The 18527-nt window shown below is 32.0% G+C and overlaps 2 protein-coding genes across 3 annotated transcripts in view; one reads left to right on the forward strand and one right to left on the reverse strand.

Annotated features, from left to right (window-relative positions):
• The window catches only part of LOC130894068 (uncharacterized), a 49282-nt gene extending 41870 nt beyond the window's left edge, over positions 1–7412 (reverse strand). Inside the window, exons 1-5 of one of the 2 annotated variants that reach the window (XM_057800628.1) lie at positions 7236–7399; positions 7050–7179; positions 4623–4823; positions 1302–1446; positions 1053–1225 (exon numbers count right to left, since the gene is read on the reverse strand). In XM_057800628.1, the coding sequence (XP_057656611.1) occupies positions 1053–1225; positions 1302–1446; positions 4623–4823; positions 7050–7179; positions 7236–7288 (702 nt within the window). In that variant the 5' untranslated portion in view covers positions 7289–7399. Of the gene's footprint in view, positions 1–1052; positions 1226–1301; positions 1447–4622; positions 4824–7049; positions 7180–7235 lie in introns of both variants that reach the window. The other variant, XM_057800629.1, reaches the window with a different exon arrangement.
• Positions 7413–11749: 4337 nt separating this feature from the next.
• LOC130893667 (succinate dehydrogenase [ubiquinone] flavoprotein subunit, mitochondrial-like) overlaps positions 11750–18527 on the forward strand; it is a 113059-nt gene continuing 106281 nt past the window's right edge. Inside the window, exon 1 of the mRNA XM_057799940.1 lies at positions 11750–11930. Coding sequence (XP_057655923.1) covers positions 11832–11930 — 99 coding nt within the window. The 5' untranslated portion in view covers positions 11750–11831. The remainder of the gene's footprint in view (positions 11931–18527) is intronic.

Raw genomic sequence — 18527 nt, forward strand, 5'->3', positions numbered from 1 at the left:
TGTCATTACATTGCACTTCCATGGGTTTTCACTTGTATCATCTGTATCATCTTCGTATTCACTGTCTTCTTCCGTTAATAATTTTTTGAAATACTTACTGCATTCTTTTTCATTAATATTTGTTTTAGTTCGTTTTCTATGTTGTTTCTTTATATGTTGATATAATTTTACATAATTTTTATTATCATTTTCCCAGTTGTCCATACCATCATTTAGCCGTTTTATTTTTATTATCTTTGTGCTCTTATTTTTCTACATATACTATAATCATAATTCGAAGCCAATTCAACCTAGCTTCTTTTTTATTGTACATTCCTGGTCAAATCATTTGTTATATTTTTATATCTTTTGTAATGACTTCCTGCATTGTCGGAAAATTTAAAAAATCATTTCCTGGAAACGAAGTTGTGTTTCTTCATTGTGTATCGAGAAGCTCTGTGTAAATATGCTCTAGACATAAAACATGTGCTAGATGTTGCTATTCAGCTTCTTAGTAGCATTCATTCAGGAGCACTCAATCATAGACAATTTCAAGAGTTTCTTGAGTCATTGCAGTCTGAATATTCTGATGTGCTTTACTACACAAATTAATGTGGCTTAGTGGAGAAAAGGTTTTGAACTAAAAACGAAATAATCTTTTATGGAAGTAAAAGGACTGGATCAATGTGAAGATATTTCAGACATCAATAGATTGAACCTTAAACATCAGGGAAAAATCAATTGATCTCTGACATTTGGGGTCCTATCAGACTCCGATCTGACATTTAGATCCTAAATGTTCAAATAACCTTCCATCGTTCTTAAATAGTGACCAAAAATAAAATTTTTAATCAGTTCTCAGAATTTTCCATTCAATCTATAGAACAAAATATTAATTTTATTTAACTTAGTAAGGTTTCATTATTTTTGGCGTCAAACTATGCTTAGGGGTGGACCTCTAAGTCTCGGAGTATTGTCGAAACTTTTTATTTAATAAAATACGAGAGCCATACTTATTGAGACACCTAGTACATAACAATAATATTTTTTTATGATGATATCATAATACTTACATTATTAGAACTTATATCTAATACCATTAAAGTGTCTTCTAAATAGTGTATACTAAATGTATCTTTGATAGAATTTTGACTTAAATTAACCTCATTTGGTTTTAATACTGCAGCTTGCTTCATTACTTGCTTGAATATTTGTTTATCAGTTAAAGGACAATATTCAATTAAATCTTAAACAAACAATAATGGAATACCATTGTTTTTAATAAGAGGAACTAATTAAAGTAATATATAATATTAAATTACCGTCATTATTGGCAAAATTGGATAAATTAAGACAACACAAATTGCGATCATACAGTCTAATTAAAACTTGATTAATATTTTTATCTGTATCTATATGTGGTACATCTTCAGGTGCCATACAGTTCTCGTAGATAGCCAATTCAAACTAGAAAAAAATTAGATCAGTTTCTATGAATTGAAGTATAATAGTACAGATTTCTATAGGAATGTCGAATGACTAAGTGTGAGTCAGTACCCATTAAATTAATTACTTCTCAAAGAAGTAGAAAAGAAAATTATAAAGAGCTTGACCAATTTATAAAAAATCTAAAACTGTATTCATAAAAATGTCGAAATCAGAAGATTGTAAGAGAGTGGAAGATTTGATTATATAACTTTCATAGGTGTTTTAAATATCTCGGAGAAAATATTAACAACCAAGCAATGCCTATAATGTATCTTCCGGGTAATAAATGATGGATACTTTTAAATAAACTAATTATTAAACAATAAAATATGAACGCCAGGATTTTTTGTAAAACTTTCAACCACTTTATCATTAAAATTATTTAGGTTTTTATTGTGTACACTCATCATGGCCAGACCATTGAGGCGATATTTTGCCATAGTGCTTCTTAGCCATGTTTTTAGTCTTCTGAGGCAGGTAAAGGATTTCTCTACTGCATAGGTCGTGCATGGTAAAGCGATAAAAATTTTTAATGTTTCTTTGGTTTCGGGAAAGAAGTAATCTTTTAGGATATCAACAAATGTTAGATTTGTAGATTAAGCCTATCATGCCACAATTGCTACCAAAGTTCTATTTCATTCTTTATGTTCGGTAAATCATAAAACTGGGCAATAGATCATCTTTTGCATCTGCGCCGGGTGTAACTTAGATAATGCGAATGATGGCGTGTTTTCTTCAGCAAAACTTACTTCAAGGGAGGTGATAATTGAATCCAAATATGGTATTACTAAAGACCTCTTCCAGTATTCTGAAGAGCTTTCTGCTGGATGATTGCTTCTGACGTTGTTACCCCGTAAAACGCGGCATTGATGTAATGTCCTTCTCCAGTCCGACTTTCTCTGCAACAACAGCAGCTTCTTTTATACTTTCATCTGTCACTTTTCCGGATTTTCACGGTGGTTTTTAATTAAAAATAAAATCCTTTTAACGTGTTCCCAGGCTTTGACCACGTCCAAAGCTACAGGTTGGAGTATGTTCACAACGGGTTCCATCAAAGCTGAGTATTTGGCTACCAACATAATCCCAAGAATGGAAGAAATTCTGGAAGAAGCCGCATGCAGTTGGAAGGCACTATTTCCTTCCTGAGATAATGTTTGTAATGCTTCCAGAATCATTGGAAGATTTTCTTCAAAAACTCTGATGGTTTTGTGTTTTCACTCCATCTTGTCTTGCGAAGTCTGAAAATATTAGCAACGAAAGTAAAGGCTTTGGTGTACTTTTTGCGAAAGATCGCTTGTACCCCTCCGTATTTTCCTGGCATCGTTGAACAACCATCAAAACCAAAACCAACGCATTTATTTATATTCAGATCTTCTTTTGTCAAAAACTCAACTATGCTATGTGCAATCGATTTCGCATCCAAATCTTTTAGCTCAATGAATGATAGTTATTCAATTCCAGAAATATCAGCTGTTTCGTCTGCTAGCACACTATATGATGCTGCTTCTTAATAACGCTTCCACAAATACCAATAATTTCATTTTGAATATCTACTGTTTACTTGACGATCAACTTTTGCTGAATGACAATCATCGTTTTCTCAGTTTAATTATTGGATGTTTATTTTATTAAATTATTTCACAAAAATATAAGTAAAAATGAAAACAGCTGTTTTCCCTCGATTATTTTTGAATACACGCATAAATTAAAAAAATGTATGGCGTCACATCAGGAGGGGGTTATAAAAATGTGACAACACGTAAAAAGGACGGAGAAGGGGGGTTCAATTGTCCTAACATTCGTGTGAAGTAATTTATGGATTGCCCCTAAAGATGCAGACAAATTTTGAATGTCATTCCCATAAAAAACAATCAATCTCTTGCTCTATATACGAAGATGTATTGATATCTAGTTAGCCTAGACCAGTTACATGCATAAACAAAATATTGCGTTACCATAGCAACGAACAATAACTTATTAGAAGTGTCAGTGTAAAGTTTGACGTCAAAAAAGTAAACCCGAGTTACGCAATAAATTAAAAGAAAAAAGATGTCCACCGAAATTCTGAAAATCGAAAAATTGGAGTATGGAGCCATCATCAAGTTCATGTATTTAAAAGGGTTAAGCAGATTTACGAAGATACGTTTAATACCCTTGGTGATCAATGTCCTTCATATGCGACCGTGAAAAATTGGACTGCAAGCTTCAAAAGAGGTAAATTTTCCATTGAAGATTATGACCGATCGGGAAGGTCAGTTTCTATATCAGTCCCCGGAAATATAGATGCAGTTCATAACATGATTTTAACAGACCGTTGAATTGGGCTAAAACGGATATTCGAAGCACTGAATATTTCATACGAACGCGTTCGTCATATAGTTCACGTCAATTTGGACATGAGAAAAATTGCTGCAAAATGGATCCCCAAATGTTTGAATGTTGACCAAAAGCGTGCAAGGGTAGAAGCATCGAGTTCGATCTGTGCTCGATATGAAAACGATGTAGATTTCTTAAACCAAATTCTTACTATGGATGAGACTTGGGTACATTTCTACGATCCAGAAACAAAGCAATAATAGATGGAATCATCTGGAAAAGTTCTTGCTTCAGTTTTTTGGGATTGCCAAGGAGTAATCATGATTGATTTTTTGGATAAGGGTGGAACAAAACTGGAGATTACTATTCGACATTACTGATCACTTTACGGGGAAAAATAAAAGAGAAAAGACGCGGAAAGCAATCCAAAGGTGTTTTGTTCTTGCAGGGCAACGCCCCTGCAACACAAATCTCATGTTGCCATGCAAAAAATTCGTGATTTAGGGTTTGAATTACTAGAACACCCCCCAGATTTGGCTCCGTCTGACTATCATCTCTTTCATTAACTGAAAACAAGTTTAAAAGGTCGTAAATTTTCTTCCAACGAGGAAGTAATAAAAGCTGTGGAGGTCTGGTTTGCAGAGCAAACAGAAACATTTTCTTTGAAAGAGACGTTGCTGGTTCGCTGTAATAAATGTATCTAATTAAGAGGAGAATATGTTGAGTAATAAAATATTTTGAGATTGAAATTTTGTTTGGTTCTATAGAAGGCTAAGAATTTTTCAATATATCCTCGTATACTGATATATAGTATTAAAAGATCATTTATTTTCACTTACTTCTTTAGCTGTATCTGTGGAATGTGGTACTTTAAACTTATTACTAATTATTTTCATTATGATCTTCAAACAGTTATTTGCAAGAAAATATACTGTTGATCCGTTTTTATTATAATAGATTGGTCGAACCGTGGAAGGTTTAACAAATTCAGAGATTGCGTTTAAAATGTAGCTTTTAGAATAAGTCTCAGCATTCAATATCTATAAGAAAAAAAATATTTATAGCTTACAAAACAAAATGAAAATTATCATTTATATAATAAGTTTTTATTCATCGATATTAGATATTTATATGAATGAATTTAGTTGGACGCCGATGAAGATTTAGTTTTTTTATCTGGAGAAATCTTGTTATTTATTAAAATGTAAGAAAGACGAAAAGTACTATAAATGTACAATGGAAAAATACCATGGACCGATAATTAGAAAATCCAGCTCAAGAATTGTTAAAATTTTTGAATCTCTGTCATAGGCACCATGCAAATTCAGACATTCGATAGAAAAATTTTACAAAAAACCGGCAAAACGTGATCCTGATAACTTTCTTGCGTTATTACCAGATACTTTAGACAACTTGTAACACGCGGCAAAACACGAGTTGCATTATAATGTTACTAACAAGTTCGTGAAATGGGTCTGTAGCTGGCCCTGTTCAGCTACAATGGAATTTTAAAATATGGCGAAGGCGCATATGGCAGGGAAATCATTTAGGTAATTTTTTGAGTTTAAAGAATCAAATAATTGTAATGATTTTTTATTGATTGTAATATTTAAATTAATCGTTGAAACCTAACCTAATCAACATACTTATCTACAAAATGATATCCAATCACAAGAAGGGGTCGCTGTTAACAAAAACTCCTCCATGATTTTTTTAGATTAGGTATATATATATATATATATATATATATATATATATATATATATATATATATATATATATATATATATATATATATATTATATATATTATATTTTAACTAATTTTTTAAAAGAGAGATAGAGAGAAAAAGACTGAAATAAGTCGAAATATCAATTTTTGTTTCTTTTAAAAAATTATTGAAAAAAACTAATTTCAAAATAGAAAAGACTTAAAATCAAAAACATTTAGATGCATTAATATATCAGAAAATCTAAGAAATAAAAAACTGAAGAAATTTATTTGTTTTGTTTCTTTTTTCTTCCAAATCTAGAGAACGCTTTTGGGACAGGTATATAAGTACATAATGTAGCGCAGTTAGTTTTGAATAAATAGTTGTAGTCAAAAGAACGAATTAGTAAAAGTAACTGTAGAAATTATTGAAGTGATATTTATAAGTAAATTATTATAAGTGCTAAAGGTAGTGTGGAAAAACACAGTAAGAATATGGCAGTCAAACCTGAAAACGTAAATTCGTTTTAAGCAAAACTACCTTCTGCCCACTCATGAAAAAAGTTTCTCACCAAACTAATACGTCTTTGCCTGAAAACATAAAAAAGGATTTCAGAAATGTGAGCTTTTTCCATTTAAACTGGACCTAGTAGATTACAGTAAATGTATTCAAAACCAGCTAGAGAATCTAAGTGAAGTATCAAGAAATCCAAATTCTAGTATCACAACAGAACATTCAAAAATTACTGAAGAAGTGCTAACTCAGCTTCAAGATAACTTGTCTTATAGATGAATAGCCAGTATAGCAGAGATTATTGTCGAAATAAAGAACATGACAGAGAAAACAGCACTTCACTTAACTTCAACTGTTGTACAAAATTATGAAGTACTTGGGAGTTAAGTTAATGTCTATGCTTCTGAAGGAGTGCAGGAAAAAACTTAGAACAAGGAGAGAAATACCAGAAGATTAAGTTGCTAAACAGAATGATTATTGTAAAATGAATGATATATTAGTTAGTTAGTGGCTAAAATTTTAGTTTGAAGAGAATCAATTTACACTATTTTCAACAGTTGATTAGGTATCACAATATCTTATAAGACTGTTATTATGAACTTCTGGACAAAGTCAACATTATTCATTTTGATAACCAACATAATCCTTTGATAGGGATAAAGCCAGTGTTTTATTCTTTAAAAAGCCAAATGATGACTAATAAGTATTTATTTTAAATGAATAAAAGAGCTTGTGGTGAGAACTTAAGTTAATATGGTTTAAAAGCTTTTTAGCGAAAAAATATCCAGTACAAAAATTATGTGAGTTCATTGTTTATTACAGCTCACTAGTCAACAATATAGTTTGTGTTTTGCCGTCTCCTTTGATAAAATCCACAAGGGAGGTTTGTTCTCTTATTTTGGATAATTATGTTAAATTCCACCATACAGAATAGACATATGTTATAAATTATAACGTTAATATCTAATATGAACGTATGCACAATACTAGAAATTACAATATGCAATCCTAAAATCGCAACAGATATACATTTTAAACTTACTGAAAATTTATGATAATAGAAAGCTCGATATTGATCTACTATTTTCTGTAACTTGGTAAGATTCATAGAACTCTCTGTTAAAATGATCGTAACCTCTGGAATAAATGTATCGAATCCCACAGGTGCTTTCCTTAAATACAAAAAATATTTGAGCTGCAACATTATAATTACGTTAAATCAACTTACTCTACTAAGGAAATATCTATCTTATTATTTTTTTCCTTTTTCTTTTTACCCATTATATGCTAAAAATATAATATCTTTTTAATTTGTTTAATGTTAAGAAATTTAATACCGGAATAAACAATATGTATAAACATTCACTGTAACAGATTATAACCTAATAGCACAAATGCTGTCACTACTAATCAGTATAGCCAATGGTATGAGATATAATCTAATGGTCGATTCACACTCCACAGTCTACATTTGCAGGTTCGCGCCGGGATCACAGAATAGTTCGCGCTTTTTACGTGTATGCACTTCTAATTTTCTCAATCAAAGTTTATTTGTAGTAAGTACGGACAGTGAAAACACTACAGCAGGTGCTTTTCTACATTGTGATTTGGAAATTTATAATTAGACCGTCCGTAGCAATTGCTACAGAGTTACTGAGCAGCGCGCGAATGTGGAGTCTTGTCGTGCGTGAGTGCGGATGCAGCTTAAGAAATAAAAATTTTTGGCCCTCTACTATCTAAGAAAAAATCCATAATTATCTTTTTGTATCTCTAAAAAGTGGGTTAATGATTGGATTACAGTGTTCTACACAATTATTATTAGGAAAATATGAATATATTTAAAAAGTATATAACATTTTAACTTCCTGGAGCTTCTAATTCCATGAAAATTAAGAACACGACTTTTTTATGCGCAACATTTGAATATATAAAGAAAAAATTAGCAGGAAATAAAATAAATCATAGTTTAGTTATAACAAATTATATATATTCATAAAATTATGGATAAAGTTTATAGTTCATCTTTAATTTTAATAAATACACAGTAGAGATAATTGTAGGTGTCGTGACATCTAGGGATTGGGAGAATTATTATTGTCGAGTGTTTTCTAGCCATTGGTTTGATAGTTTTATAATAGTAGGCACCTATATTTTATTTTGAGTTTGGAAATAAGGATTATTCCCTTTAGAACATTTTATTTTCAAAGTAATCATGATACGTCGTAATAGAATCAAACATGATTAACATTTCCATAGCAACAATTCGGATAATAATATCGTCATTGCTTTTTTTTTGTGTCAGTTTAATTCATGTTCAAGAAAAACCCAGATATTCCTAAAAACGTATTAGAGTTACCGGTACAAACCAGTGTTGATTTGTTACGAGCAAAAGTCTAGCTCGAGATACAAAGTATTAACTTTTTATGGAATAGCGTGATTGGAAAAAAGTTAAAACTGTAAGTGATGATATTCTTCTGGTTTATTTTGTCTAAAAAGTCAAGAATACGAGATCTTTTACTTTATGGAGTTGGTTTTCAGAGCTAAAGAGTTGTTTAGCTTCGAAAAAAATTGCCAGCAACACAAAACATCAACAAACTATTGGGTCAGGTTGTAAGTCATATACCATAAAAGCCCATGGTACTAACGGCAGAACAAGTGACCACATTTTAATGCGAAGCTTCAGATACAAAATATCTACTAGCAAAAGTGATTTTAGTGTTTGGGATCTTTGATGTATGTCTAGAAATGATTTAATATATTTGAGTTTAGACAATGTGGTAGATAATGAGCGCTTTTTTGATGTGTTTTTGCGAGGTGGAAAAAATCATATATCAAGAAGTTCTACCATTACCATTGAGGTATGTACATCCGAGCCCTGTGTACTTTACCGTGAATATGCAGATCTACGGCCTATAAATATGTACAGCAGAATATTATTTGTTGCATACCACACTGAGAGGTGTTTCGTCCTACATTTTGGATGCCATACCATTAGCATTGTGTAGCTTGTTGCAAAATATCCGATACTGAAAAATCCCGAATTCGTTCTTCAGTAATCAAGTTGGTGGAAAGCGGTGCTGATTTGGTTACTCTGTAAAGGCATTGAGGACATCGTTCTTTCAACGTAGCCCAAGAATATATAGAAGAATCCATATAAAGAAAAATATAAATATCTAAAAAATTGTGAACCCTTCTTATTTGCAGAATAAAAGATCTACGACATTCCAACAGGACAATCAAAACATCTACTAACCGTCTGCTTCAACATCTTCATTTCTAAAGATTGAAATGCCGAAGGGACTAAACATCTGTAATAATACAAATTGTACAATAAATGTTACTATTAATACCAACGATTCCTTAATATATCTACTAATTATTTTGTTGTTTTTTTCAGAAAAATGTTATAAATAAATAATTGTTTTTTCTTATCATTAATTTCAATTGAAATAATTCCGTTTTCTGTATGCTATGAACGGTAGAGGACATCTCTATCTTATGCGAAACGAAGAGAACGCGAACTAAACGGAACTACGTTGGGTGCGGCCACTGCGACCGAATTTCGGTTAGTTGTCAGCTGAGGTTTTGTGTGCAAGGATGAGTTCTGTAGCAAACGTGCTGTTATTAGATCTAAGCTAGGAATCAGATGGTTTTGATGATATCACTGCAGTGGTTATGAAGAATAAAAGAAAAAAAATTGGATAAGCAATTACAGCAATGCAGACACGAGACCAATTCGGAGAATTTCACAAATTAATAAATGACCTAGACGATGTTGAGTTCAAGAACTATTTCAGAGTCAGTCATGAACAATTTTGGGAATTACACGAATTGATAGCGAGTGATATTCGAAAGCAAAACACTCTTTTGCAATAAGTACTCTTTTGAACTGGTGTCATATAGCACATTGTTTTTTTGTACACATTCAATCAAGTGTTCGCTTTGACATGTTTTGGACATTATGTTTGCAATACTTTTCCAAATATGCGTCCTCTGACAAGTGCGATCATCAACTAAAAATGGGCAAAACCTCGCTAGAATCTGATACGGGCTAAAACGAACGAAACGAAGATACGATTTCAATATTCGTTTGCATAGTTCCGTTTAGTTCAGTTACAGTGGCCGCGGCTGCATTTAAAAGTACGACAGCTGATTTATAGGAAACATATCTTCGCTTAGCTTAGTTTCGTTTCGCTCGCAGTGGCCGCCCGCCCTAATAGCGCTTGTAAGCAATTTGGGAGCGATCCTAATTTAAAATTAATACTTTCTAGGTATAAAACACAAGCTTTTACCGTATCAATTTTACATAATATACAAAAATACAATTTAATTTCTCAAATTTGTAAGTGAAAAGATGCTTTGAAAATGGTGTCAACTTTCGGCGTTGTGTTACAAATTTCGGAATTTTGATACCATCTTTTTAAATTTTCGCAATTACATTTCCCTATCTCTCCTCAAGGGCGGATCCAGCTTTGACGCTAGGAGGGGGTCACATAGTCGTGGTCAAGTCAAGAACTTTAATTTAATTTTGATAACAATAGATACAAGTAAAAAGTAGGTATTCTATCAATGGACGTAGTACAGTACTTAAAAATATTTATTCTTTATTGTACACTTGAAAAACTTAACACATAATAACTTGTACATATACACGTACATATTGCCACCTTCTCTTGAAGACATCCAAAGAAGCTCTACCACGCACGGAATGAGGCAGCCTCTTTATATTGCATAGCCGTGGTGAATGGTGACAAGGGTTTCCAACAAACAAAATAGAAACAGACAAAATACATATATTTAAAATCAATTTTTCTTTTGCGTCTTCTCCCGAAACGAGTTATTGCGTCATTTCCGTCAATGGGTACGTTTTTATGAACGTGGAGAAGTGCCATTGAGGTACCTTAAGAGCATTAACAACAATAACATTCAAGTTAAAAGACACGCACTGGAATAATGAGAAACTGATTACTTACCATTTCTTGTAATTAATGAATTTGCAGCAACAATTTTTAAGAATACTTATAAAGGTACACTTATAAACACATTATAGGTAGAAATTTTAGTTTTTTAACTTAGAGCTATGTTGTTTAGTTAGGTTAGGTTAGCTGCAAGGGTGGCGCGGTAAAATTCAAATTTTTGATGCGTTCATTCCCAAACGTTTGCTGTGACAAAATATATAAATAAAATCATTATGTTCAATTAGTGGTCCACCTAAGTCCTGGAACCAGCTCAGGGGAGGACCCCCTCTGGATCCGCCTTTGCCACTCCTTACCATACTCTGTGCCCCTACGCAGGGACTATTCTACGCAAAGGGATGTTAGTTATTTGTGTAAAAATATTTCAATATTTTAATTGAATCATGGATTATAATGTGAACTATAATTATAAATGATATTTATTTGTTGAAAAATACATCATATTAGTAAATTGAACACATAAATCTATTTTCATTTGAATAATCCGAGTATATTATAGCATTGTATAAACCTAGTTATTTGATATAGTTGAAATACAGGTTTCTAAATATAACAAATAAAGGAAAAATCACTAGCTTCATTGTATTTCTTAGCCGAATTAATATAATCTTGAAGACATCGATTTAATATGTGAATTTATTTTGAATTTATAAATTTTGAAATATCTGCGCGTCATTACACTTTTCATACATTTCCATCCAATCCAGACAGAGAACGCGAAAAATAATCCGTTGTTGACGCAGTTATAAGATCTTGACTTTATATATATCCTTAAAAAATGCATAATGATTATTGTCATACTTGTTTTTTTATAAAATGTCATATTTTTAATTCCCAAAAAAGTACAAATGTATTTAACGAAACTGATTAGAAATATTGTTGGAAAAAATCAAAATTTCTTCAAAGTCTTTCGCACTTTTGCAAGTGATTCGGTTTGTGGAGGCCAGGTGAGAATTTTATTTTACATATTGATATATTTGCTACTATCACTATTGAGAATATTCACAATTATTCAATAATTTGGAATATAGCGATATCAATCCGTTTTTTTCCTGTTTGATTCCTATTTTCAGTCCGTTATATTCAATGTACGTATGTTATTTTATAATTTGTCTCTTCTGGTGTTTTCCAGAACTGATATTAACGGGATGTAAAGCATTATTATTTTGAACATCCTCACTCCGCTTGTTTGTAGATATTTCCTATATTTCATTTTATAGCCATTTTTCTATTTCTACGTTCTTCTTAAGAGAGGATGAAATTGAAGGTTTTTGATGTTTAATTTTAACTAGTATGTGTATACCTTCACTGTCTACTGCTGGAACAGAAATAGCTATGGGATACATCTCGGTTGTGACATCTCTAGGATAGTTATGACAGGCAAAAGAGAGGGCGAAGTTATGACACGACAAAACGGGATAGTTACTTTATCTGCAATGTAATAGGATCATGATTAGAACTGTTTTTAGTAAGACCTGAGCGTGGGTACTATGTAGTTTATAGGCTACTTCAATGGACAAAAAGTGTGTAAATTTGAAGAGCGATTTTGTTTGCTGAGAGACTTAACTTTTCGCCCGGCACTACGCCGTCCGTTGGACGGCAGACAGGGATTTTCGTTATTATTAGAAAATTGAAATTTCCTCCGACTTTTTGTGTTCAAGTACCTGATATTCATTCCCTACAACAAAAGAATCAAAGTAAATCTCAGTCATTCAATAAACTGTTGAAGTTGTCAACTGCCGTCCGAAGTACCAAGTGACAATTGGTATTCAAGTTTTGCCTTGGCTCAGTTTCTTTTGGCAAAGAAAATTCCATTCCTGGACACCCTGAGGAAAAATACATCGGCTATCCATCAAGTTCTCAGTTCGGCTTCCAAAAAGATTTGTCAATGGTTTCATACCCAATGAAAAAAAATAAATGTGTAGTTTTGATTTAAACTATGCATAGTAATGATGAAATCGACAAGCACTAAGAAGCTAGAAATGATTATGGCTTAAAATACAACCGAAGGAATTGACACTGTCAACAAATTATGCGCCGGTTATTCGGCAAAAAAAGAGAAAAAAGAAGATGGCCTATGGTAATTTTTATCATATAATGACCGTAGCTGGGTCAAAAAACAGATATTGTTCAATTCAGTATTACCAGTAGAAGCTCCTAATCGAAGAAATATTATTCTCAAAAATCTGGCTCAAGATTTAATGAAAGAACAGTTGTATGCCAGATGAGACATAAAAAACCTTCCTATACATGTGAAGCCTTCATTATATGAAAAGAGCAGCTCAAGACTTTGAAGAGAGAAAATCAAGCACTATAAAATTGTATGAAAAGTGTTCCGGATTTGTGTGTGGGAAACATCCAAAATAATATGCGAATATTGTTTGAATGCAATGGAAGGTGTTTGCGACAGCGTTTATTTTTTTTAAAGCAAATTAAATCATCATTAGGCTATGAGATATCTCCCTCTGAAATATATCTTTTGGATAAAGATTTTTTAGGCCCAGAGTTTGAGTGGCGGAAGGCTCAGTGGATAGTGGTGTTTTAGAGTTTTATGGGTGGCAGGATTTGTTTAGTTTGTTTGTATTTTGCGCCCAACGTCTTGTTTGAAGAGATTCGATAGAGATGTGAAATTCCACAGAGAAATGTTGCTAACGAAATAAGATAAAGATATAATTTTTTATGAGTTATAGATTTCAGGTTACTCATCTTAGGTCTATCGCCAACGTGGCTTGAATGTTAGTGAGATTTACCATTAGTAGCGATGTAAATCTCGATACTGGACAGATTTGCAGTTTCTATTTACGAATTGTTGCCCTTCTGATTACTAAGTTAGTAACTTATATTAACGTGAGATCTAAATTTACGCTCATGATTAATCTGTCAATTTTTTGGATGATTCTGAAAATTGAAAATTTCAACGCGATGACCAAATTCGGGTTCTAATTTTGGACTCTAGTCCAGACTTAAGTACAGGCCTTCACTTTCTAAAAAAATTATGTTATGTGAGTAGTCTGAAGCAGCTAGCTCGTTCTGAATAGCACTTGTCATAATTATTAAGTTGGTAGTAATTTGAGCTTATTTCATGACATTCAAAGTAAATTTATTATTATAAATTTTGAACACTAATCATTGATGAACGTATCATCTTGATCGATGACCTTGGGCCACTATTTTGGCAAAACCATTCCTTTATTGTAGAAATTTTGAGGTTCTTGGGCGACAATCTCAACCAAGTGATTTACACAAGCTATTTTTGGAGACAGCTTTACGAATTTTGCAGATCTTCTGGTGCATGTGAAGCTTCAAAATTGAATGGATTGTTGAAAATGATTTTAAATGAGGAAAATGGTCCAAAGTTTGATTTTTTACCTGATTTCCCACAGCCTCAACTTTGTGAATACATTTGAGCGACAATCAGATTTTTACCCTGTAACTTTATATTCAGTTCAGTCAAGTGTTTATTCATATCTACCAAAAAGGCAGAATCAATCCACCAGTCATCATCATAGTTAATTGGTTTGCCTTTTTCTAACATAAGCTTGAATAGGGTCACGTCATGCAAAAAATCTTTCTAAGACTACTCCTCGACTGAGCCAACGAACTTCGGGGAAATAAGGGACATCAGAATACTTTTCGTCCAAATCTGCTCCTTATAAAATTTACAATTTTAATTGTAGGTTGCATGACATGATACATTTTTAAATGTTTGGATGTCAATGATTCCTAATGAATTATGCAGTGAAATCCCTCAAAATTTCCTGATGTTTTCTGTTTTAATTTAGTTACAACGCCCGAATATTTCCCAACCATGACAGGAGCGCCATTTCCAGTAGAGTTCACATTCTTCTATCAAATGCTCAATTGCAGAATAAATATCATTTGCTGCTGTAGTACCTATCAATGGAACGCACTTTAATAGTTCTTCAGTTATTTCAAAGTTACTGTTAATGCGTCGTATGAACTGTATCATTAGTATCAGTGCCTTCCTCAACAGCCAGTGAAAAGTTTGTAAATTCCTTAATTTTCTCCTTCAGCTGGAGAACCAAATTTTGAGATAAATCATTTATTCCAGTGTTTCTTGAGAGCGAAATATTTTGAATTATTGATTTTTGAGATGGATATGAAACATCGGGAACTTTCAACATACAGTCTTTAATAAAATCACCATCAGTGAAAGGTTTTGATTTTTTCGCGATTTCTAATGCAATAATAAAACTTGATTTCAGGGCATCTTCGCTCTCTGTATTAGCTTTAGCCAACATCGATTGTTGACAGTGAAGTTTAGATTTTAAAGATGACAATTTGTCGATTCTTATTTTTTCAGTATAACAATCGAATTTCGACTTATGATTCGTATCATAGTGTCTCTTCAAATTAAACTCCTCACAAACAGCAACTGTTCGATTACAAATCAAACACAGTGGTTTACCTTTCCATTCTATGAAAAAATATGCAATTTCCTATTTAGACTGAGCAACTTTGATAAACGCTGTAATAAATGTATTCAATGAAGAGGAGAATATGTTGAGTAATAAGATATATTGACATTGAAATTCTGTTTAGTTCCTATAGTAGGCTAAGAATTTTTCAATATATCTTCGTACATAAATAACTTTTTCCTCATCCTATCATATAAAGGATGGAAAAGTTTTGTATTTTTTCCCCTGTATCTACTTTTCTGATATTATTTAAAACGGAAACATCATGCTCATACTAATTTAATTGTATCACGAATTTCAAATACTAGCGAGTGAAAATTATCTCAACAGGTTATGTTGTTTTCGGTGTTCTCAGTCTTCATATTATTTTTGATTCACCATTTGGTCATTTCATACAACATTGCCCCTGTGAGTTAAAGATCAAACCTTCTAAATGTCGCTTAAATTACTGAATAACTCACCATACATTTCATGTTGACTAGTATACTATATAGATACTGAATAAACACACAATTTATGTGAAGGTTTACTCTATTGGATAGGCAAATACAAAACATATATAGCTTTTGAACATATTTATACTTTCCAATGTAAACTTGCTTGTACCGATGGCTATGTAGTTGAAGTTTATTGCAAGCTCCGCATGTCAAAAGTGGTTTCCGAATAATCCCTTACAATTTATTTGGTCCTTCAAATATGTGAGAGAAAATACAATTTTGAAATCATTCTATTTGATACGTTTGAAACGTATTTCAAAGAAAAGCTCTTTAGTCTTATTTATACAGTATGTAAATAAATTAACTTAGACTTCTTCTGATACTTCGATTATATTTCTGTTAGGTTTACAAATAAAAGTTTTTCAAGGAAATCAGGACATCGTAAGTTGATTGGAAGTATAGTTATCCAACTTATCAACTATACGGGCCGTAGTTTCCCCATCACTGGTAAAGGGGGTGAAAATTTTGGGATATCGTCATCGATAATAACGGAAAATTGGGCAAATTAGTAAAAGAACTTCGTAACAACAAATTTAAAGAAGCTTGGGTTCAATTTTTCTTGTACTTTTGGGCTAACGACGAAGTTGCACCTTTTCTGCAAAGTAAGAATTGTACGTCAATTTCGTTTCGTCAATAGAAATGGAGTTTAGTTGCCCTGCTCATGAGGAAGCAAAATAATTTACCATGAGCGCCAACTACAGAAAGATAGCAACATACTCATAAAATGCTCCGATACGGATATACTGGTTATTATCATGAATAATTTGCATCGTTTGAACAGCAAATCCAAACTATGGATAGAAACCGGAACAGCTGGAAAAAACATTACATTGTTATTTGTAAAATTTACGAAAACTTTGGAGAATCATTGTGTAAAGCTTTAGCTGGGTTTCATGCAATGACCGGTTGTAATTACAATCCAAGTTTTCACAGAAAAAGGAAAAAACGACCATTTCACCTAATGAGATCATTTGATCGGTATCGGGATGTATTTTATGCTCTTAGTGACATTGATTGTGATACTGAGAAAGTTTTTGAAGTGATAGAAACATTGTCATATGTATGGCATAGGTATTACAAAAAAAAATACAAAATAAAAGTTAATGACGTACGTTTAACATTATTTAATCGTCGATATAAAAATTTTGATGTTTCTACTTTACCACCATCGCAATCTGAACTGTATCAACACTCTTTAAGAGCTCGTTATATCACAAGTATTTGGTTGAATGCCTATGGAAATGTTCCAATAGAACTTGTTATTGAAGTAAATGATTGGGAACTTTCAGAAAACAATATTTATAAATTTAACTGGCTTGATGGACCTCAAATGCCATAGATTGTTCGTGATATTGTTCTTGAGAGTGAAACAGATGATGAGATTAATGACGAGCCAGTTGATGATGAGATTGATATTAGCTATAGTATAAAAATGAATGTGATATTGATATAATAGATGAAAGTGCAAGTAACTTTTGAAAATTTTAAGAATTTTAATTGTAATTCTTTATTTTTTAATAGATTAGAGTGTATTTCAATATAAAAGTAAAATTATGATATTTATTCTGTAAAGAAATTATAAATATAATTGATTATTGAATTATTCCCCTTCCTTTGTTCCCAAAATTTCTTTGTAGAATATTCAGGTGGCCAATTCAATCTTCCATTAAATGAACAATATTTTTTATTACTTTACTTTGATTTTTGAATTTTATTAAAATTTTGAGAATTTAGTAACGAGAAGTAACTGTGAAAAAATTATAATCTTACCAAAAATAATAACACTTTTTATTATTATCAAAAAAAATCCACAAATATTTTAGATAATTATTTTACTTCAGAGGACTAAAAATAATCCAGAAGGTATTGCAATTAATTCTGCAAGAGTAAGTAATTTCATAGTAATTAATTAAAATTGAATTTATTTATTCTTTTAAAATATTATTTTATCGTACAATTAATTAAAACTATTAAAAAAATTTGTATATAATAAATTCCATTATTTTGCATAAGAATGTTGAAACAAAAAAATAAATAAATTAAACATGTATATGACTGTTGAATAAGTTAAGTTGAAAAAATTAGAAAATACGCTTATATAGATACGCACTCGGGATATAATTTGACCCCGTTTACCAACCGAACTGTCGTTAGTCCTTTTGGGTTTGCACACCTTGAGGATTCAACTTTAAGTGGTCCAAATGAGTGACATATTATTGATGACGATTTTTTTTCAAAATTTTCACCCTCTTCACCCTTATCCTCCACCCCTTTTGTACCAAGCTATCTGTCAGCCCTTTGGGATTTCAACTACTTGGGTTAAGACCTTCAACTGGGAAAATTTTGAAGCATATTATCGATGACGATTTTTTCCCCAAAAATTTTGCACTTTCACCCCTTATTGCTACCCCCCGTACCAAGTAAATTGTACATGTTTTACAGTAGAAACTCCATATTACTGATGACGATGATTTTTCGGCTCTAGCTATCCGTCTATGAATACGTCTATGAATCTCGTTTGTTCTGACAAAGTTCCAATCCATCAAATAACCGTCCATGGTACGCTGACGATTCTGCGCAATAGAGATTACGTGTTCCAACCGGGCGG

Source organism: Diorhabda carinulata, chromosome 5, assembly GCF_026250575.1.
Source record: "Diorhabda carinulata isolate Delta chromosome 5, icDioCari1.1, whole genome shotgun sequence".
Taxonomy (NCBI): Eukaryota; Metazoa; Arthropoda; class Insecta; order Coleoptera; family Chrysomelidae; genus Diorhabda; species Diorhabda carinulata.